General features: G+C 44.0%; 3 protein-coding genes and 1 long non-coding RNA gene across 10 annotated transcripts; 3 read left to right on the top strand and 1 right to left on the bottom strand.

Moving 5' to 3' along the window:
* Window positions 1-1936: 1936 nt before the first annotated feature.
* Window positions 1937-7010, top strand: LOC120693894 (putative B3 domain-containing protein Os04g0347400). Of its 4 annotated transcripts, none has more exons than XM_039977089.1 (10): window positions 1937-2110; window positions 2213-2498; window positions 2980-3062; window positions 3151-3436; window positions 3810-4030; window positions 4418-4684; window positions 4753-4947; window positions 5286-5555; window positions 5640-5831; window positions 6374-7010. In XM_039977089.1, the coding sequence occupies exons 1-10, from the start codon at window positions 2045-2047 to the stop codon at window positions 6611-6613; spliced, it is 2106 nt and encodes a 701-aa protein (XP_039833023.1). In that variant the 5' UTR covers window positions 1937-2044; the 3' UTR covers window positions 6614-7010. The 4 variants fall into 4 exon arrangements, 3 of the variants coding, with proteins under 3 accessions (XP_039833023.1, XP_039833025.1, XP_039833024.1); XR_005683198.1 differs by having other exon boundaries at window positions 1947-2110; window positions 5286-5466; XM_039977091.1 differs by having other exon boundaries at window positions 1947-2110; window positions 3825-4030.
* On the bottom strand, window positions 6194-7763 carry LOC120693896. The gene is made up of 2 exons (XR_005683199.1): window positions 7511-7763; window positions 6194-6655 (listed from the first exon to the last, which is right to left on the bottom strand). It is a non-coding gene; the product is annotated as an uncharacterized LOC120693896 (long non-coding RNA).
* A 3117-nt stretch (window positions 7764-10880) lies between these two features.
* Window positions 10881-14517, top strand: LOC120693895 (putative B3 domain-containing protein Os04g0346900). Of its 4 annotated transcripts, XM_039977095.1 has the most exons (9): window positions 10889-11016; window positions 11084-11360; window positions 12002-12084; window positions 12176-12230; window positions 12312-12464; window positions 12564-12730; window positions 13014-13283; window positions 13357-13524; window positions 13928-14384. In XM_039977095.1, exons 1-9 carry the CDS (start codon window positions 10942-10944, stop codon window positions 14180-14182), a joined length of 1503 nt encoding a protein of 500 aa, XP_039833029.1. In that variant the 5' UTR covers window positions 10889-10941; the 3' UTR covers window positions 14183-14384. The 4 variants fall into 4 exon arrangements, with proteins under 4 accessions (XP_039833028.1, XP_039833029.1, XP_039833027.1 ...); XM_039977094.1 differs by having other exon boundaries at window positions 10881-11016; window positions 12176-12464; window positions 13360-13524; window positions 13928-14508; XM_039977093.1 differs by having other exon boundaries at window positions 12176-12464; window positions 13928-14517.
* A 909-nt stretch (window positions 14518-15426) lies between these two features.
* LOC120693887 (putative B3 domain-containing protein Os04g0346900) lies at window positions 15427-20348 on the top strand. Its single transcript, XM_039977087.1, has 10 exons — window positions 15427-15507; window positions 15598-15862; window positions 16341-16423; window positions 16508-16796; window positions 16885-17055; window positions 18189-18199; window positions 18448-18717; window positions 18793-18978; window positions 19254-19421; window positions 19799-20348. The coding sequence occupies exons 1-10, from the start codon at window positions 15430-15432 to the stop codon at window positions 20045-20047; spliced, it is 1770 nt and encodes a 589-aa protein (XP_039833021.1). The 5' UTR covers window positions 15427-15429; the 3' UTR covers window positions 20048-20348.
* The last annotated feature ends 953 nt before the right edge of the window (window positions 20349-21301 follow it).

The following is a 21301-nucleotide window of genomic DNA, read 5'->3' as shown; positions in this document are numbered from 1 at the left end:
TGGAAATTCTGTCGGGTGATGTCATTCCCTAGGTGCTTGTACTTGTTTCAATATTATCTTCTTAATTGCGTGATGTTAGCGTGCATTAATATTTGAATTAGATGAGATGGTGATGGCCAGATGAATGGGAAAATTTGGTGGAAACCCACTTCTTCATCGAATAATCGAGAGTTGTGAAAGTACCTTTATATTATGGGTGTGTATCTTGTTCTTGCTAGTTGCTTGTTTTTTTTTGCATCATCACCTATTTTGGCCATCCGATGGCAAAGATCCAAACGCCTCATTGGGCTTTGTCGAGGCCTGAAGCGTTTTCCATGTCACCTCTATCATCTCCGTTCACCAGCAGTGTCGTCATCTTCTCCCAGCGTCAATATGGTAGCCTCCGCTTATATAAAAAAATTATGGTGAAGTTGGGGGCGGGGGGCGGCAAACATCCCCGCTGCCTGACACCGCCCACACTGAGGCTGAGGGTACCCTGCCTGCCTCCAGGAACACCTTCGTTGCCATGACGTCTCTCTCACCTCCACCGCTGGCCGGCGATCTACCCCGATGCTCCCTCTAGGTCCGCATGCCATATGTGTATTCCCCAACTCCAAATCTTCATTCCATTCAACCTCCACCGCTAGTGCAAGTTTAGAGACAACTGATAGATAACCAAAATCAGTCACCCGAAACAGGAATAGAACTTTAAAAGTGTATATATATTCAAATCCTTAAAATTTTGTACACGTAGAGAAGTTGGTGATATGCAACTATATAAGTTTTCAAGACTAGCCTGACTCAAGATCATATATGAGTTATGGACTTTAAAAGTAACAGAGAAAGACAAAAATACAAAATGGATCTCATCCTGGTTTACATATCTAGCCTTGCAAGTTCTTTCTTTTTAGAGCAGAGCCTTGCAAGATCTCAATATGCTTGGAAGTCATCAAATTTCAATTAGCTCCATAGGTTCTTTTGGCCACTCTTGAATAAGCAGTACGATGTGGGTGGTCCTGGTAGATATTTCGTTGAATCAAGGCAAATTTGTTAAATGCTATTCCTTTTGTTTCAAAAAATAAGTCATTTTGATTTTTTTAAATACATAGTAGAAATTATTTATCTAGACATAATGTATGTCTAAATGTAAAGTAAAGATTATGAAACTAGAAAAGCAATTCCTTTCACGGGTCCCTTCATGTAGATGCGGTAGAAACAATAAAGTTCATATTCATTCATAACTAAAACTTTGGGCTACTCTCTTAGATTTACAATATAAGTGTGAAGTGACGCATATACTCTTAGTTTGGTATAAAAAAAACTTATTAAAAGCTTCTTGGTCCTTGATTACCGGCCATCATTGTCAAATCAAGCTCTGGACGGAGCTTCTACCAAGTGATTCAAGCTTACATGGTTCTCCTTCGCAAGAAACAGGATGCGTCCACCATTGGTGATTACCGGCCGATCAGCTTGATACATAGGTTCGCCAAGTTGCTTACCAAAGGTTCTCTATCGGTATAATTCTTTCGCAAATCCTACAATTTATGGGCTCGAGAAAAATACCAAAACTTTTAGACGCCACCACATACATGTGATGTGATTCTCTTCTTTCTATAAAGGACATTATCTAAAATATTATATCCCAAACCTAATGAAACCAAATAAGAGAATAGAAAAAAAAATACATAAACCAAACCTACATCACCTTCATACCATCCTATGTTTTTTCAATACATGTTGGCCGCATGATATGATCGGGAAGAAATCTTAAGTATATATGCCACTTAAGTCAAATGAAACGTAAGAATGATCAAAACTGAAAAGATATATGAGAAAAAAGTGCAAATTTTCTTATGAGAGTTTTTTTTCTACTTCGAGAGACTTTTGTCACACGTGAAAGAGCGTTCACACGTGACACGTCACACCTTTTGTCAGCGTTTACCAGAGTCAAGATGGAGGGGGAATGCAGTAGACATGACCAAACCGGACCGAGTTCCTGTCGATCTCCGTCGGACCAAACCAAAGCTGTCGCTTTCCCCACTCACTGTGGCCGCCGGAGTCCCCAATGCCGCCGTCGGCCGCCGCGGCCAGGCACCCAAGGGTGCTGCTGCCCTTCACCTCCGACACCCTGGTGCGTGCCCAGCGCTCGTCCGATCCGCCGGCGCGCGCGGCTCCGGCCCGGCCGTGGTACTGACTCATCTTGTTTTCTTGCACCTGCATGCTTTATTCGCAGCGCATCCCCGACGAGCTCGCCGCGGAGGTCGGCAGCGATGAGGCCCTCGTCGTCGGCCCCACCGGCGGAAAGGCCAAGCCTTGGCGCGTCGAGGTCGGGTGGGACGGCGATGGCGCGTTCCTGGGCCGTGGGTGGCCAGGGTTCGCGGCCGCGTGCGGCGTCGCCCCGAGGTGGCTCCTCGTCCTCCGCCACCGCGGCCACGGCGTGCTCTCCGTCAAGGGATTCGACGCCGACAGCTGCCTCCTCAGGGAGCACGGCGCGCGGCCGCCACCACCATCAGCAGCAGGTAAAGAGAAGATGGATTCCCCATGCCATATTCTCTCAAGTTGTTAATGTCGAAGTAGTAGTATCAGTCAAATTCCCCGTAATGTCATGAATATTATAACGAGTTCTGATAAAATGTTTTGAGTACCCGTCTGTGTTCTCCACGTTTTCTTCCCTTGTAACTTGTAAATGCAAACCCTCTTCGTCCTTCCTGCTGTAGGATTGTTTTCTACTGGGAAAAAAAATGAGAGGTCAGTAGTGTTAGTAGTCTTCTTGGACACTGAAAAGCTGGTTTCCAGCATCGAACTCGTTGTAATGTGGTGCATGATTATTGAAAGGCAGAAAAAGATCTTCTAAGCAAATGAGGGTCAAGAAGCTTTTTACCAGACGTGGAGTATACTGGATGTTGGCTAACTTCTATAGTAGTTCCCTGCTAGGCTGCTACCAATTCATGATTACTCGTATTCAGTCCAAAGTGATTGTTTGTAACTCATTTTGTTCAGTTGAAGCAACCACGGGCAGCCAGGACACTGCCCGTAAGCTGCAGTTCCTCAGAGTGCTTCCAAAAGATTTCAGGGAAAAGATGGTTTGCAGACTGTTGCTACTAATTTGTTTTTCTCACGTTTTCTATTACCGGAATGGCCTGACTTTCCTCTTTTTGTGTGTTCTTGCAGCTAATACCTGCTAAAATTGTGCAATACATCCCCAAAGAGCATTTGGACTACCGTAAGGCCATTGTTTCTGGCCCCCTTGGCAAAGTTTCTCCCATCGAGCTCGAGATGAATCAGTCAGGAGTGTTCTTCAGAGGTGGCTGGTCACAGTTTCTAGTGCTTCATGGCATCACTGAAGATAATTCTTTGCTGTTGAGGTATGAGGGCAACATGATGTTTACAGTCAAGGTCTTTGAGGCAGACGGACACCAGAGAGAGTCTAAACATAAGGACATTGGAACGCAACAAGGTGAGCAAAAGATGAATAAGTTTTTCATATTTTGAATTGGGAGTGTCTATACAACACTTGAGTGTTTTGGAGGATTTCAACACTTGACATTGGAACCATCCAACTTTTTAAGATCTATTTCTTAGACTAGTTCTAACTTCGTGCTAGAAAATAAATCAAGTGTTATGGAGGATCTTTCACTATAACTTAGTTACACCATCATAATAAAAAGTGGCTGTAACTGCTTTGTAACTGTAATTTTGTTATAAACTATCCCTGCTGGCAAGCCCTCTAAAGCACTCATGTGAGATTTAGCTTTTCTCTTTGAATCCGTTAGCAGTGAATTATATCATGTGCGGAATACTGAAGTGCATGTCTCTTTTGTCTTATCAAGTATCAACATTACCAGATATTCGAGAGCGGCAGGAAGAATCATCTGTTTCCATTCAGAAGCGTTGCAACAGTAATTGGCTTAACAACGGTGGACAAAAGATGCAAAAAGGTCCCATTACTCGTCTAAAGAAGGCACCATTATGGAGGAAATCTGTCTTCAAGATTGGGCCGCCATCATGGATAAAGAAGGAGATAAATGCCAACTCACTTAAAAGGGAACTTGTAAGCACAACCATTTCCCTATTGAATAAGATAAATTATTAAATTGTATTTCCATGTTGAGTTACTAGGGAGTGGCATATGAGACTTGATTCAACAGATTTGATTTACATATGGAGAAACAAAGGCCAACATGTTCTTTTGATCATTTGATGCTTTAACTACAGCTAATATATATGCATGCTAACAGGAAGGGACAAATCAATATTATTAATTTTTTATCAGCAGTCGTATTTGTCATTTATATCAGTATATGCCCTCGAAGAACCTTTTATTAAACCCAGATAAACAGTGTTCAGATCTAGCAGTCTGCAGTCAGTATTCATCCACTGTAATATAATGTGTATCCTCGCCTGCTTACTAAAACCAACATGATTGCAATTATTGCAGGCTTTGTCAGCAGCTTTCTGTGGTGCAATTGGGCTGCCGGAACATTGCACGATCACGCTCAAGACCTCAATGAGCAGTACCGAATCCTGGCAGGTGCTTGCTCTCCCATCGAAGAAGGGGAGCTACCAGCTTAGGAATGGTTGGATGAGGTTCTGCAAGGAGAACAGCCTCAAGATAGGAGACATCTGCACCTTCAATGTCATCGAGACCACAATGTGGCACGTTGTTGTCACACGGTGTAAGGAAAAGATGAATCAGCTCTGTTATGTGAGTTAGTACTGAAACACCTCTCCTTTTATCCTATGAAACATCAACATTAACACACATCAAAACAGCAGGAATATCCTTCTATTTCCAGTCGGATGCATATGAGCAAGAGCAAGTGGCCAAGAAGTAGAAGGAACAAGAGATCAAATGGCTCCAGGAGTTTTTTGAACAAGACAGCATTTCACAGGAAATCTTTCTATGAGATTGGGCCCCCATCTTGGATAAAGAAAGTGATCAACGCCCACACCCTTGAAAAGTATCTTGTAAGCACAAAAGTTTCCCTATTTTGTAAGATAATATGTTCAACAAGAATATGAGCTCAAAAGTTGCTAAGGGATTAGATCTGAGACTTCTGTAAACAGTTTTTACTTTCCCTATAGAGAAACAGAGACCAACAGTACATGCACATGTTAAGAGGAAGAAATAAATCAATATATTGATTTTATATCAGATATATATAGCATTTTTCATGTATATGCACTTGTGGATCTTTTAATCGAACCCAGAATCTGAGTTTTGATCTAGCAATCAGTATTTGTCCACTGATAGATAGTGAATCGCAGACTGCTTACTGAAACGATTGTGATTGCAATTAATACAGGCTTTGGCAACAAGTTTTTGTGATGCGATTGGGTTGCGGGAATCATGTATGATCACACTTAAGACGACAATGGACAGTACCATATCTTGGCAGGTGCGTGGTATCTCAATCAAGAATTGTCGCAGCTACCTGCTTATAAAGGGCTGGAGGAGGTTCTGCCAGGAGAACAGTCTCAAGAAAGGTGACATCTGCACCTTCAATGTTATCGAAACCACAGTTTGGCATGTCATTATCACGCGCTATAAAGAAAAGATAGATCAGCCCTGCTATGTGAGTTAAATACTGAAACACTTGTCCCTTTTTCTATCACAAAGTATCAGCATTAACATTATAACATATACTCAAAACCTGCAGGAAAAACCTTCGGCTTCTAGTATGAAGCGTAAGAGAGAGGATGACAGGTCAATTAGTGAAGAACAAAAGAGGCCAAAAGGCTCCATGACTTCGTGGTGCAAGGCGTCATCAAAGACAGGATGCATCTTTGAGATTGGACCACCAGCTTGGATAAAGAAGGAGATCAATATGTGGGCAATTAAAAATCGTCTTGTAAGCACAGTCACTTCTCTAAAAATGTTAGAAAATTAGAAAGAGGATAAACATATTCTAATTTTTAGAAGAATCCAAACTGAAATTTTAGTATATAAGGTTACATAAACAAAAAAGCTCGACCAACCTAGGAGGAACTAGATGGCTTTTTAATTGAGAAGGAATAACCACCCAAATTCGCCTTGATGAATTCTTGAATTGAGTGATCTGGGCATCCCCACCCTTGACCAACTGAGCTAGTTCCTTGGCATTTAAAGTTTCTGCAGACAGTTACATTTTCAAATGCAGAAACAGGAACCAACACTTTCACTTGATGCTTTAAATAGTGATAATATATATGCAATTGCTATCACACATATCAATTGATAATACATGTGGACATGCTATATATGAAACAGATCAATGTATTAAGTGCTCCAAGAACATGTTATCAAATCCAGCATGAACAGGAATTGGGATCCAACAACCTGTGTGATACATGGATCATTGGCAACCGCCTACAGAAATAAATTAACTGACCATTGTGATTACAATTCGTGCAGTATTTGCCACCGGTCTTCTGTAAGGCGATTGGAATCAGGGAACCTTGCAAGATCACCCTCAAGACCTCAATGAGCAGCACCACATCTTGGCAGGCACGTGTTGTTCCGTACAATAGGAGCAGCCACCATGTTAGTGGTCTCCAGAGGTTCTGCCGGGATAATGGGATCAAGGTGGGGGATGTGTGCACCTTCAAAATCGTTGACACTACCCTGTGGCATGTCATCATCGAGCCTCGGTAACCTAGTACCAGTTAGCACATCAATTCACCTGTGTTTTGGTATCTGTTGTTAAAAAAACACAGGATGTTACTGTTCGTAGCATTGGATGTACAGGTTTTACCGGTACCTTGACTTGTACTGTTATAAATGCTTGATTGGAACACTTCAGGGAGAGGTCCTGTCTGCAGACTCAGGGTGCAGTTACAAGATCGATGTCATTGGCTTAACTTCATCGAATTGATTAACTTAGATCGGGTGGTGATGGAGAGGAAGTTTCAGGTTTGTAAGCTAGCTAAGATTCAGGTTCTAGCCAAGGTTGAACCTTAGAGAGCAATCAGATGCAGCAAAGGTCAAAGTTCACGTTGTTTGTGAACCTACTATGAGGCTAGAAGTTCGGTTTCATTGTGGTGGCTTTGAACCTGACTGAACTATATGTTTTTAATCAAGAAAACTCTTGATTAATACTTATCAAACTGTGCTACAACCAAAGCTTATATTTCTTTTTTGGAAAATGGTAAATAATGCTGACAGTGCACGCATAATTAACCTACTAAACACGGTGTCATACTGGTGATACTATCTACACATAATTTACCGGGCAGATTACAAAAACCCAACATTAACCTACTTAAACTGTCAATCTTAGGTCAACAACGAACCCTTCCAACGTACATACATAAACTGAAAAAAAAATCTAACCTTGGTAAATGCCCCCATCAAACTACAAACAAATAGAACTAAATAAAACATTGCAATCCTTGGTAATATACTCCCGCTAAATATTCCTAAATGGAAAAGTCTAATTTGAGCCCTCTAGTCTCGTGATTTCGAGTATACAAGAAATGGAAGGGGAGGTGATGTCAAGGGAAGGGGAGGGGACGTCGGGAGGGGGGGGGGGGGAGTAACAAATTGATGCACCTTCAACTCCGGTGACGGGTGACCTCTTCTTCGACGAGCACCTCTTCTCCGACAACAGCACCAATATCGATGAGCACATGAGAGTTAGGGTGGAGTTTTAAGTTGAGAAGAAGTTTTGTGGCTACCGGAATAGTGGGAAGGATTGAAAGCTCGCCGGCTTGGGGTTTAGGATGGTGAGAGGATAGTGGCGTCGTCCTATCACGGTGGTAGAGGAGGCCGGTTGGGAGGATCAATGGCAGGGACCATTAAGGTAGTGGTTAGTAGTGGCGGTGGTTTTGGGCGGTGGACCCAAGTCAGCAAGGGAGCCTCTACATCTTTTTTAAAAACAAATATCACATACCCGTTTAATTCGCTCTCACAAAAATCGGACCCAGATCTGCTAGATGTACTCAGGTGCTGTAATCACTAGGCTAGAGACTAGTTTCAGGGGCGTTCTTAACTAATCCATATTGGAAGAGTCATACCCTCCTGGTTGCCTCCATTTCTAAAATTTATATCCAAACTTATTCTAGTTAAATGTTCTAACAAATCCAGCTAAAAAAGATTGGAACCCAGCCACCCAGGTGACCAAATGCACCTGGGCAGTTGTAGGTACGACCCAATGTTCCAAGGGGAAATTGTGTTCTTGCCACTATTTTGAACCCTAATCAGTGTTATACTAAACGCTAAATGATAAACAGTCGGTCACCTCCCGTTTAGCTAATTATTTCGGTAAAACAGGTGTTTAAACAGGCAAAATGGTTGTTTAAACGGTCCAAATAACAGATTAAATGGAAATAGTGTATCACTGTGTATCGTTTAAACTATGTAAACGAGTTAAACAACCGTATAATTTAAACTATGTAAACGACCGTTTAGGCAAACAATGACCCTAATTGTGATTTTACCGCCACATTCTTTCATTTTGCTTTTTTACCCTCATATTTGGAAATAAAGTCTCATTTTACTCCTACACCGGCAACAACACATAACAGTGTCAAAGAAGACAATTTTGCCCTTGCAAATATACCCCAACTTTTTTAGAACCCCATGAATATACCCTTACAGATTTTTTTAGGTGCTTGTTTGTCTGTTTCGGAATATCTATTTGAATAAGTTGTACCGAATCTTGCAAAAGAAGAAGAAGAGTTGTGCTGATCAATGAATACCTTTTTTGCCGAGCTTGTCATGAAAAAGTTTGTCGTGAAAAACTTGCATTGTTCGGAACGGGAAAAAGAAAAAGCGGTTCTATAGCCTATAGGAAATTACAGAGGGAACGGAGGGTGGGGGGGGGGGGGGGGTGATGGGAGAAAAAGGCTAGGGAAGGGTTTAATTTGTACGGTGGCTGTTTCACTGCTCCTGGATCCAAGAACTAACACTCGTAGTAGACTAACTACGGCGCTCCATTGGCGATGCATGCGATCTCCTGCACTCGCACCTACTCCCTCCGTTCCAAATTATAAATTATAAGTCATTCTAAGAATTTTGGAGGGTCAAATCATCTCAAAGTTTAACCAAAATTATAGAGAAAAATACAAAGATTTATGACATCAAATAGGTATACTATGAAAATATAGGTAACAAAGAATCTAATGATACTTAATTGGTATCATAAATGTTATTATTTTGTTATATAAATTTGGTCAAATTTGGAAAATTTTAACTCTCCAAAATTTTTGTAATGACTTATAATATGAAACGGAGGGAGTAGTATGTAGCTAGCACGTACCTACGTACGCACACATTTGTACCCCCTAGTGCAGCCACAGCCAGTCAGCCACAGCTGGCTACAGAAGCCTACGCAGCAGAGAGAGAGCTAGAGAGGAGCGTGCGTGCTGGTGGATGCTGCCCTGCCACTCGCGCCGCCTGAGCCCGCCCGCCGCGCCGCACGGACCTGGCGCGCACGCTGCCGCGGCTAGGAATGAAAATGATAGGGAAATAGAAAAATGGATATTCGAGATATCCGAATATATTTTTATACATATTCGATTCATTTCTATTCTAAGAGGTGGAAACCGGAAGGAAACAAAAAACAGATATCCAAAATATCCGAATCTATTTCCATACTTAGCCGCAGCCACCGCACCGCCCGAGCCCTACCTCCGCACTGCACGGACCTGGTACGCGAGCTAAAGGTAGCTGTCGCAGCCGTAGCCTCCGTGCAGGGCCCGTGCCGCCGCAGCTGCTGGCCGCCACGCGCCGCCTCTGCTCGAGGAAATCGTCTCCTAAACCTTCGTGCATACGTCAAACTTTAAATTTATCTTTTAAAAAATATTTTATTCTGATCATCGAGATTCTCTATTCTATATCCAGTTCTTCAATACTCTTTCATACCCTACTTTATACCAACTAACAACAGCACAACCTACTTATTAGATTATTTTTTCTCTCACCCCTACTTCCTTTATTTGCTGCACTCCCTACCACATCATTCTCTCTCTCCCATCTCTTCACCCTTCTCTCTAGTCTGCCATCCCCGCGCCTCCTACCTCACCGGCGGCGACAGACCTCTCCCTTCACATGGGCTTACGCACAGCCACTAGTGCCGTCTCCCTAACCGACGGCGGCAGATTGGTGGAGCAGAGCCCCGACGGAGCTCTCCTCCCCATTTGTGGCCTCCCGTGCACCTACAGGCCTCCCCTTCCCTCGAGCTCCGGCGGCGGCGACGGATTGAGCGGCTCGGCTCTCTTCCACCATCAGATCAGTGACGACAAGCGGTGGCGGCGCGGCCTCAATTTCCCCAGCTCACTTTTCATTTCCTTTGCCGCCCCCTATGCACCTCCTCCCTCGCCGCCCTCTGCTCCTCCTCCCCTATCCACTCGCGCGAGCGTCGGTTGTGGCGGTGGAGCCCCGACTCGCGCGCACGCCGGCCGCGGTGGCGGAGCAGAGCACAGGGAGCAACGGCTGGAGGTGAGGTGGGGCTAGCAAGCGGCATAGCGCTCCTCCTCTATCCCGCTAGGAATAGCGGACACATTTTCCCATCCTCTTATTTAGCATTGCTTATTATAGAGTAGATGGTGCTGGGATTTATGCTACCCTGTACTGGAGGAAGGGGTAGCGTACCTAGTGCAGACAACCTAAGGTTCGCACGGGATGGGAGAGAATGTCGGGGAGAAAAGTAAGGGAAGAACCACACAAGTTGAAGGGATACAGAAATAAATGATATATTTATGTTTTCTTATATTAAAAAGTGTCTTTTTCTAAATATTTTAAATTCTTGACGCAGGCACGCAGCTAACGGAGTCAATACTAAAAATAAACGAAGACTTTAGAGTGAAAAAGTAAAAAACAGAGATAAAAATATAGTGAAAAAAGTAAAATAAAATTACAATTAGAATTTAAAACAGAAGCAACGCAATAACCCATCGTGTCCCAATTATCAACGGGGGAAACCTTTGGGTTACCCAGGTGCCTCTACATGTCCCCGGCGGAAAACCCCACTCAACCCAGGCATGGCTTCGTCCGGCGACCACGCCGCGGCCGCCAAGCACCTCAGGGTGCTGCTGCCGTTCACCTGCGACAGTCTGGTCAGTAAAGACCGGCGCCTTCTCTCGCCGCCTCTGGCGATGCTGATCTTTTTCTTCCACTCTGCAGCGCATCCCCGACGAGCTCGCCGAGGAGATCGGCGCCGAGGAGGCCCTCGTCGTTGGCCCGATGGGCGGCAATGGCAAGGTCTTATGGCGCGTCGAGGTCGGGCGCGACGGCAACGGCGCGTTCCTGGGCCGCGGCTGGCCCGAGCTCGCCGACGCGTGCGGCGTCGGCGCAGGGTGGCTCCTCGTCCTCCGCCACCGCGGCCGCGGCGTGCTGACGGTCAAGGCCTTCGACCGCACCCGCTGCCTCAGGGACCTCGGCGCTCCCGCTCCGTCTCCAGGTAACAAAGATTCCGCGCATTTGCAAGAATCTTAGGATTCAAGACTTGCGAATTCGGTTCCCTCTCCGGTTGTCGGAGTCTCAGATGAATTAGAAATTAGTCACCTGAATTATAAATGGGGATCAGGAGCTTGCGACAAGTTACCTTTACAGAAAAGAGTATATGATTTCCGTTTAGTGATTAATTGATGTAGCCTAGCAGCCCACAGAATTGCACGGCTAGTTTCTTTTTGTGGCAAGCGTTAACTATCTTTTTGTTTCTTCTCTTTCAAGCCCAAAAAAATTTTGCTAATCAATGTGGACTGACTTAATTAAGGGGGTGCATGCTTTTTTCTTGGGTGGGACTTTCTAGAGAAACTCTAAAAAGCATGTTATCTCCTTTTATGATAAAGTAGATTTCTGTTTTGTGTTCAACTTGGATGCTATAAAGCTAATTTTTACATTGTGGGTCCTTAAAATGTGCACCTGATTTTGTAAAGATTTAAAACATTTTTGTTAATGATTGGGGACAGGGAAGCTTTGCAAGAAGATATTTGAACCGAAGTGGTATATGGGACCTTACCTGCTTCTAATTCTAAAGTGCTAAGAATGAATTTCTATTTCCAGTTCAAACTGGTTGTTTCTAACTCTTACTTTATTCAGCTGAAGCAGCCGTGAGTGGCAAAGCCACCGCTCGTAAGCCACAGTTCATCATTGTGCTTTCAACCGATTTCATGGAAAAGATGGTTCGCAGACTGTTGCTGCTAATTCTTTTTGCTCACTTTATTTTCATTTACTGGAATGGCCTCACTTTACTCTTTTATTGTATTATTGCAGCCAATACCTGCTAAGTTTCTGCAACAGCACATCCCCAAAGAGCACCAGAACAATTGTATGGCCATTGTTCTGGGCCCCCATGGCAAAGTTTATAACATTAAACTTGAGACATATCGATCGGACATGTTCTTCACAGGTGGCTGGTCGCAGTTTATGGTGTTTCATGACATTACGGAATCTAATGCCCTGCTGGTGAGGTATGAGGGCAACATGGTTTTCACTGTCAAAGTGTTTGGCACTGATGGAATTCCGAGAGATTCCAAGCAGAAGGAAAACAGAGCTCAACAAAGTGAGCAAGTGATACATAACTTTATTATATTTTGAATCTTCTAGTAATGGATTAGAATGAGTTAAATATTGAAGTGAATGTCTCTGTTGTCTTATCAAGGATCAACATTACCACATAGTGAGAAGTTGCAGAAAGCACCATCTGTTTCCATTCAGAAGCATAAGCGTAAGAACAAGACATCATTAGGAAGGAACTCGATCTACAAGATTGGGCCGCCATCATGGATAAAGAAGCAGATCAACACCAACACACTTGAAAAGCATCTTGTAAGCATAACCTTGCATTTGATTATTAAATAAGATAAAATCATCTGTTTGATAGGAATATGAGCTGTAAACATTATAGGTCATGGTTTTATTGGCATCAGAGACTTCTATTACCTTCGTCTTTTCATTATGGGGAGATTGAGCCAACATCTTCATTCCATTGCCTCTAACTACTGATAATACATGTGCATGCTAACAGGATGAAACTAGTCAACGAATTGACATACTAGATTTGAAATAATGCTAGATATTGTATTCATTTATGCATTTGCAATTATTGCAGGCTTTGGCAAAAGCTTTCTGTGATGCTATTGGGTTGCAGAAACCATGCACAATAACACTGAGAACCTCAAGAGCAGATGGTACTAAATCTTGGCTTGTGCATGGACTCACATGCAAAACTAGCAGCTACCTGCTTGTGCAGGGTTGGAGACAGTTCTGCCAGGAAAATCATCTCAAGGAAGGGGATACCTGCACCTTCAATGTCATCGAAACCACACTGTGGAATGTACTTATCACGCGCCATGAGGAAAAGATGAATCAGTTCTGCTATGTGAGTTACATGCTGAAGCACTTATCCCTTTTTGTCTAGTGAATTATCAATATTTACATGTACTTGGGATCAGCAGGAAACCCCTAAGAGCAAGAAAAACAAGTCAAATACTGATGGACAAAAGATGCTTCAAGGCTCCATGAATTATTTGAACAAGAGTAGGACAAAAAGTGTCTTTGAGATTGGGCCACCTGCTTGGGTAAAGAAGGAGATCAATGCCAGCACAATTGAAAATCACCTCGTAAGCACAACTATTTCTCTATTGATTGTGAGTAAAAAGTTGTAAATAGGATAAACATGTTCCAACTTTTAGGAAAAACTGAACTGAAATATGCTAGGATATGCATGCAAGACTTTAAAGGGCTTTGTTACTATTGTATATGCATGCAAGCCCTCTGCTGAGTAGCTTACATGTCAGAATGCCGAGACATGAACTTACTTTTTTATTTGATGCTATAGTTACTGATAATTTATGTATGTGTGTTATCACAACAGGAAACAAAATGATAAGAAACTACAGCACTAGGAGTCATTATTCATCCACAGTGATACATTGATTGTCAACAATTGCTGACATAGTTTGTTGGTTGATTGGACTTCTGTGATTGTCAACAATTGCTTACATGCGACTGCAATTCTTGCAGAATTTGCCACTGCCCTTCTGTAAGGCGATTGGATTTCGACAACGCTGCATGATCACGCTCAAAACTTCTACCAGCAGCACCAAATCTTGGCAGGCGTGTCTAAACCTGTACCAGAATTGCGGCCAGCTGGTTGGAGGCTGGAAGAGTTTCTGCCTCGATAATGGGATCAGGGTGGGCGATGTCTGCACCATGGAGATCATAGAAACCACCCTGTGGAATGTCACCGTCGATCGTCGAGAAGATAGGACCAGGTAGTGCTGCTGTTTGAAAGCACTGGAGTTGGCCAGTTTGGGAGAGCTTTTGTTTGGGGCTTCGTTGTAAGTTGGCCAGTTTGGGAGAGCTTTTGTTTGGGGCTTCGTCGGAGTAGCTGACACTCCTAGAAGCTCTCTCCCAAACAGGCCTAAGTGCCAAGCCAAGTTAAGGCATGCACCAGTGTCCACTGGACTCCCTCTTGGAAGTGTAGATGAGGCCAACTGCCGAAGTTGCAGTAGCCATAACAACTGCAGGTCGATCTGCTCAAGTTAACAAAACACAATTATTGAGGATGATGGCTATAGAACACTCGAGTAGAGTTTATTCCATTGGCCACACGTTACCATGCAGTTGCAGAGTTGATCACGCTATGTCGTCTGGCTTTCCTTCTGTTTAAGATGCACCTACGGTTTACTAATGTGCATTGGTGGTGCTGATGAGTCACGAGTGACTGATGCAGAATGTACGCGTGGCCACAGCCGATTGTACTGGAAACGTGCCATGATGTTTACCATTGGCCTCTTGATTTTTTTTACTACAAATATCACGTACGGGTAGCTATATAAACTCATGTTGTTTTCGCAAATTTACATCGTACAATACCTTTCAAAGAATATAATTCTGCTGGTAAATTTAGATCGTACAAATTTACAGAGAAAAATACTAACATCTAACACAACAAATGAGTAAATTATGAAAATATAATTCATAATGGATCTAATTATTCTTATTTATTTTAAAATATATTGCTCTTCTCTATAAAGATCAAATTTAGAGCAGTTTGATTTAAGACAGACCAAAGTACTTTATATTTCAGGATGGATGGAACCAACGTACTTTACATTTCAGGACGGATGGAGTACGATGGATAGGAAATTATAACAAATCAATATCTTCCATTATTTGATAAGAGAGGATGTTAGTGGTTGCATTGGTCGCCCAAGATGAAAGGAGTCGAGTGGGGACTAGTGTGGACTGTGGAGTGAGACCATAGAGAGGGGGAGAAAGAATCGAGGTGAGAATTGAGTATGTGTCTACTAAAGTAACCACATTTGAAATTTATAAAATCTAATTGCATCTTTAGAAATTTATAAGAATTTAATTTAGTTCGATACAACGGGGCGTGTTTGGTTCCCATCATAGGTCGCGGCGTTAAAATCATGGTCGCACCATAAAGCAAGTTTGACTTTTATTACAACTCCCATTATCTCTCCCGCTATCCCCCCCCCCCCCCCCCCCCCCCCCCGGCAATGGCTTCGTCTGGCGGCCGCGGCGCAGCCGCCCGCAAGCACCTACGGGTGCTGCTTCCTTTCATCTGCGACAGCCTGGTGAGAACCTGAGCGCCCTCGCCGTCGCGCCGCGCGCTTGGCCGCCGGTGACTCCGGCCGTGGAAACTAACTCATCTCGCCGCTCTGCAGCGCATTCCCGACGAGCTCGCCCAGGAAATCGGCGCCGGGGAGGCCCACGTCGTCGGCCCGCCCGCCTCCGGCAAGGAGGTCTGGCCCGAGGTCGGGTGGGACGGCGACGGCGCGTTCTTGGGGCGCGGGTGGCCGGAGTTCGCGGACGCGTGCGGCGTCGAAGGTGGGTGGCTCTTGGTCGTCCGGCACCACGGCCGCGGCCTGCTCACCGTCAAGGCCTTCGACAGAAGCTGCTGCCTCCGGGAGATCGGCGCTCCACCTGCAGGTAAAGATTCCACCTTTCATTTCCCCCTCATGCAAGGTGCCAAATGATTCAAGAAAACCCTCTTTTTCAGTTCATTGTAAATGTGAAGTATACTTGACTGAATAGCATCTTTTGAGTTCATTGTGCAAGTTAAGCCTTCACTAAATCCGAACCTTGCCTCTTCTTGAAGTTGGATATCTGTGCTAAAAAAAGACGATGGAACAGAGAGACCAGTAATGTTGGTGACAATCAGCTTGAACTATGAAACGGCAATTATGATATTGAATGATAGAGTCCTTACATATATGGCTCATACTTATAAGATTGACAAAGAAATGATTTTAGTATATAATTGGGATCAGGAATCCTGAATATTTGTCTGTACTTAGTATATGCGCTCTTGATTAAGTTCTAGTTCAGTATTGCCAATTAGAAATTACTTGTGTGATTCTGCTTTCAGTCAAGCTGATTGTCTGCAGTTACATTTCATATTGTGCAGTTAGCGCAATCCCGAGCGGCAAAGGTTCCCTCCATAAGCCACAGTTTATAAGTGTGCTTCCACCAAAATCCTTGGAAAAGATGGTTCGCACACTGTTCATTGCAAATTGTTTCCTTACTTCTCTTACTGGAATGATACGACTTTAATCTTTTTATGTGTCCTTGCAGTTAATACCTACTAAGTTTGTGGAACAATGCATCTCTAAGGAGAACCTGAACAGTTACATGACTGTTGTTCTCAGACCCCCTGGCAAAATTGGTCAGATTGAGCTCAAAATGGATCAATCAGACCTCTTCTTAACAGGTGGTTGGCCGCAGTTTCTGGCGTCTCATGGAATTACTGATGCTAATGCTTTGCTGTTAAAGTACGAAGGGAATATGGTATGTACAGTCAAAGTCTTTGAGCATGATGGATGCCAGAGAGGGTCCAGAAACAAAGACATCAGAATGGAACAAGGTGAGCAAAAGATAAACATGTGTATAATATTTTTGATATTGTCGAGTGAATTAATGAATTACATATTTGGTTTGTTGTACATTACTAGATATGGAAGAGCAGCCATCTGCTTGCACACAGAGATGTGGCAGGGACAGAGGAAAGAATCCAAAAGGGCCCATGACTCGTTTGAACAAGGCAACATTACTGAAGAAATCTGTCTATGAGATTGGAAATGGATCTCCATCATGGATAAAGAAGCAGATCAATGCCAACACACTTACTGTCTGTTTGGTTGGGTGGTGGAGTCCAATCCGAATGGAGCCAACCCCTTTTTATGATGTTTGGATGAGAGTGAGAGAGGTTGGAACCAACTTAGGAACCGAATATTCTTGTAATATGCGGGTCGGTTGCATCCGCCAAAATCTGGCGAACGGAGCCAACCCCATTTTCTCCGTCCCTCACCCGTCGGTCTCCATCTCCTTCCCGTGCCCGGCCCTCGAGCTCCATCGCCTCCACTGCCGCCGTCGCGTCGTTCCTCTCCTCGTTCTCTCTCCCCCAGCCTCGAGCGCATCGAGCGCCGCCGTCCCCAGCGCTGCGCCTCCCTCCACCTCCCTGCATCGCCGGCGCCCTCCTCCCTGCCCCGACGCCCTCTGCTCCTACTCCTCCTGTTGGGGCGCGTCGGCCGGCGCGAGCAGAGCTCCAGCTCGCGGGCATGGCACAGGCAGAGCTTCAGCTCGCGAGCATGGCGGGCGTGGTGCAGGAGCGCGGGTGGAGGCCGGCGCAGGCGAACGTCGGCGGCGATGAGAGCCAGCCCCCCTCCTGCGCGCACGGGAAGCAGCTGCTCCACCTAGCCGGCCTGGCCTGCGCCGCCCCCAACGGCGTGGCCTGGCCTGCGCACGGCCTGGCCTACACGGCCGCAGGCCGGGGCGGCGGAGGTTGGCGCGGGCTCGGCGAGCAGCGCGCGCGGCCGCGGGCTGGGGCGGCGGAGGTCCGCGGCGGGCTCGGCGAGCGGTGCGCGCGGCCACGGGCGGGGGCGGCGGAGGTCCACGGCGGGCTGGGCTAGCGGCGTGCGTGGCTGCGGGCGGCGGAGATCCGCGGCGTGCTCGGCGAGCGGCACGCACGGCCGCGGGCGGAGGCGCGGGGGTGGGGGTGGGGGGGCGCTGAGCGGATCCGCTGCGGTGAGGAAGAAGATAGGGTGTGACCCTGACAAGTGGGACCCATGAGTACTGTAGCAAACGGTGTCAAATATACCATCTGACCCCTTTTTTCCAATCCCTCCAACCAAACAAAAAAATGGGATGAAACCAACCCAACCTAAAACTATTAACTAAACATAAGATGGGTTAGAGCCATCCCAAAACAAAGGATGGAACCAACTCAACCCACTAGGTCCCGGAACCAAACACACGGTTAAGGAACTTGTAAGCACAACCATTATATTAAAACGTGTCTGATAAATTTGCTAACAGAAATATAAAATTATATAAAAGTACAGGTTTAGATATAATATAAGATGATGTAAAAAAATTGCCATGCATATGTGCTTCAAGATGTTATTATCATGCCCAAGAAATGTAGATTTTAGATCTGGCAATCTATATTCATCTACTGTAATGTATAGTGAATCGTCAGCCACATACTGAAACTCATGTGATTGCAATTGCTACAGGCTTTGGCAACGTCTTTCTGTGATGCGATTGGGTTGCGGGAACCTTGCATGATTACGCTAAAGACCTCAATGATCAGTACTGAATCTTGGCAGGTGTGTGGTCTTCCACGCAAGAATAAGAGCTACATGCTTAAGCAGGGTTGGACAACGTTCTGCAAGGAGAATAATCTCATGGAAGGTGACATCGGCACCTTCAATATCATTGAAACCACATTGTGGCATGTCATTATCACGCGGTATAAAGAGGAAATGATAAATCAGTTATTCTATGTGAGTTAAACACTGAGGCACTTGTTGCTTTGTCTTATGAAGTATCAAATTTAACATAAGACTCATAACACTCAGGAATCTATTTCTGCTTCTAACCAGAAGCGTAAGAGCGAGAATGACAAATCAAGTAGTGAAGAGAAAATGAGGCCGAAACGCTCCATGGCTTCTTTGAACAAGGCATCATTGAAAACATCTGCCCTTGAGATGGGGCCACCGGCTTGGATAAAGGGGATTAATGGCAGCTCAATTCAAAATCAGATTGTAAGGACATCTTTTCTCTATTGATATGAGCAAGTTACAGTAAAATAAATTGTTCCCAATTTTAGCAAGAATATATGAACTGCATTTTGCTAGGATATGGCATCTAAGACTTTCACTGACAAGCTTATTGGAATAAATATGCTTTAATTGATAATCACTAATAATATATATGATTGCGCTATCACAAGAGGAAAACAAACCAATATAGTAAAGCCCTTATTTTGACAAAGTATCTGCTTAATTACTGAAGCACATCTCTTTCTACCTCTAATCAGAAGTGGAAGAGCAAGAGCCAAAGGTCAGGTAATAAAGAACAAATGAGACAAAAAATCTACAAGACCTCTTTGAATGAGGAATCATCTAAGACAAAGTGTGCCTTTGGGATTGGGCCACCAGCTTGGATAAAGAAGGCGATGAACGATAGCACAATCGAAAGGCAGTTTGTAAGCACAATCATTTCTCTATTGACTAGTTACAAATTGAATAAGTTCGTTCCCAGTTTTAGCATCTTTATGAACTGAAATTTTGCTAGGATATTGCATCTAAGAGGAAGCCGATATTTTCATTTGATGCCTTCATTGCCGATAATATGTATTTACTTGCATGCTGTCACAGGAGGAAACAAATCAATATGTTACAGTATTTATTTCTGACATATAATATCAGCTCTTGATAATGTTTGTCATATATATACATTTCAAGAAAATGTTATCAAACTCGACATGATCAGGAATTCAGAACAGTTGCTTATTATACATGGATTGTCAACAATTCCTTACAGAAATCATTTGGTTGACCAATGAGATTGCAATTCTTGCAGTGTTTGCCATTGTCCTTCTGCAATGTGAATGGACTACGAAAACCTTGCATGATCACTCTCAAAACCTCCCCGAGTAGCGCTAGCACCTCATCTTGGTTGGCGCGTCTTCATCCCTACCAGAATTGCAGCCAGCTGATTGGATCAGGTTGGAATAGATTCTGCTATGAGAACAAGATCAGGGTGGGCGATGTCTGCACTTTCGAAATCATTGAAACTACCCAGTGGGATGTCAGCATCGAGCGCCGATAAGCTAGGCAAAGGTAGTACCATCAGTTCACCTATATGTATGATGGTGTCTGTAAATTGAAAACACTGGATACCACTGCTGTTCTCATGGAATACACAAGGTTATCAGTAGGTTGGCTTATTTGGGTGGGATCTTTTGGTTTTTGGGTGCCAAAGTTGCGATAGCTCCAGCAATTGCACATTTGCACCGGATCCAGGCTTCTTTGTGCCACCAGAACATTCAGTTCTTGGTGGTATAAAGTACTGTTAGTCCCAGAAAATCTGAATCCAAAGCTTTGCCACAGTGTAACAAGACTTTGAGCTACTATCCAGTGTATTGTTTATTATTAGTAGATGACTATCCGAACTTTAACATATCGTTGCTCTATGAATCTTTGCTGGTTTTTTGAGTTTCAGCTTATGTGACAGTAGTTTTTCCAAAAACATTAGATGATGGAATTTTCCGGATTCTGCCTTTTTGTTTCTAAGTGAGAGATCTACGTATCCGGAAATTCTGATTGTTCTTTTAGAAAATTGCAGACACATTACTCATCATAAGAAATCACCTTGTTGCCCCAATTATGACAATTGTAATTGAAAACTGCCGTATATTCTACCTTTTTGTTTCTAAGTGAGAGATCTATGAATCCGGAAATTCTGACTGTTCTTTTAGAAAATTGTAGACACATTACTCATCATAGGAAATCACCTTGTTGCCCCAATTATGGAAATTGTAATTGAAAACAGTGTTGTTTATTTGGTTTTTTTAGATCCTCAATAAATACATATGCAATGGTATATTTGATTGGCTTTATTGGGTTCTCTATATAATTTTTATTGGTACATGGTATTGCTTTAATTAGCTGGAGTAACTACAGCTAGCAGAGTTGGTTCATGCCCCTCGCCATGCATGGCATGGCGCGTTTGGCAATCGTGCCATTCATGCCCAAGCTCTTTTCAGTACAACAAAGCCATTAAATTGCTTATCATGTTGCATGCACATAAGCAATTTAATGCCGTGGCTTTACTGTAGTAAAGAGCTTGGGCATGAAAATGTTGGAGTGGATTTATCGGGAACCACACGTCCACGGCACCAAAATTCGCACATACTCCCCCCCCCCAAAAAAAAAAAACCCGCAGAGAAGCACGTGTCCCTCTCTTGCATTCTCAACCCAGGAACAATTCTAGCTAGTTCTGGGCATGCATATCAACTAAACTTGCTGTTACTTGTAAAGTGGAAGATGGCCATAAAGTTTTTCTCTCTTCAGCAAGTAAAAT

The sequence above is a fragment of the Panicum virgatum genome, unplaced genomic scaffold, assembly GCF_016808335.1.
Source record: "Panicum virgatum strain AP13 unplaced genomic scaffold, P.virgatum_v5 scaffold_199, whole genome shotgun sequence".
In the NCBI taxonomy this organism is placed as follows: Eukaryota; Viridiplantae; Streptophyta; class Magnoliopsida; order Poales; family Poaceae; genus Panicum; species Panicum virgatum.
Note: the sequence above shows the minus strand (reverse complement) of the source record. Positions and strands in the feature narration are given on the sequence as shown.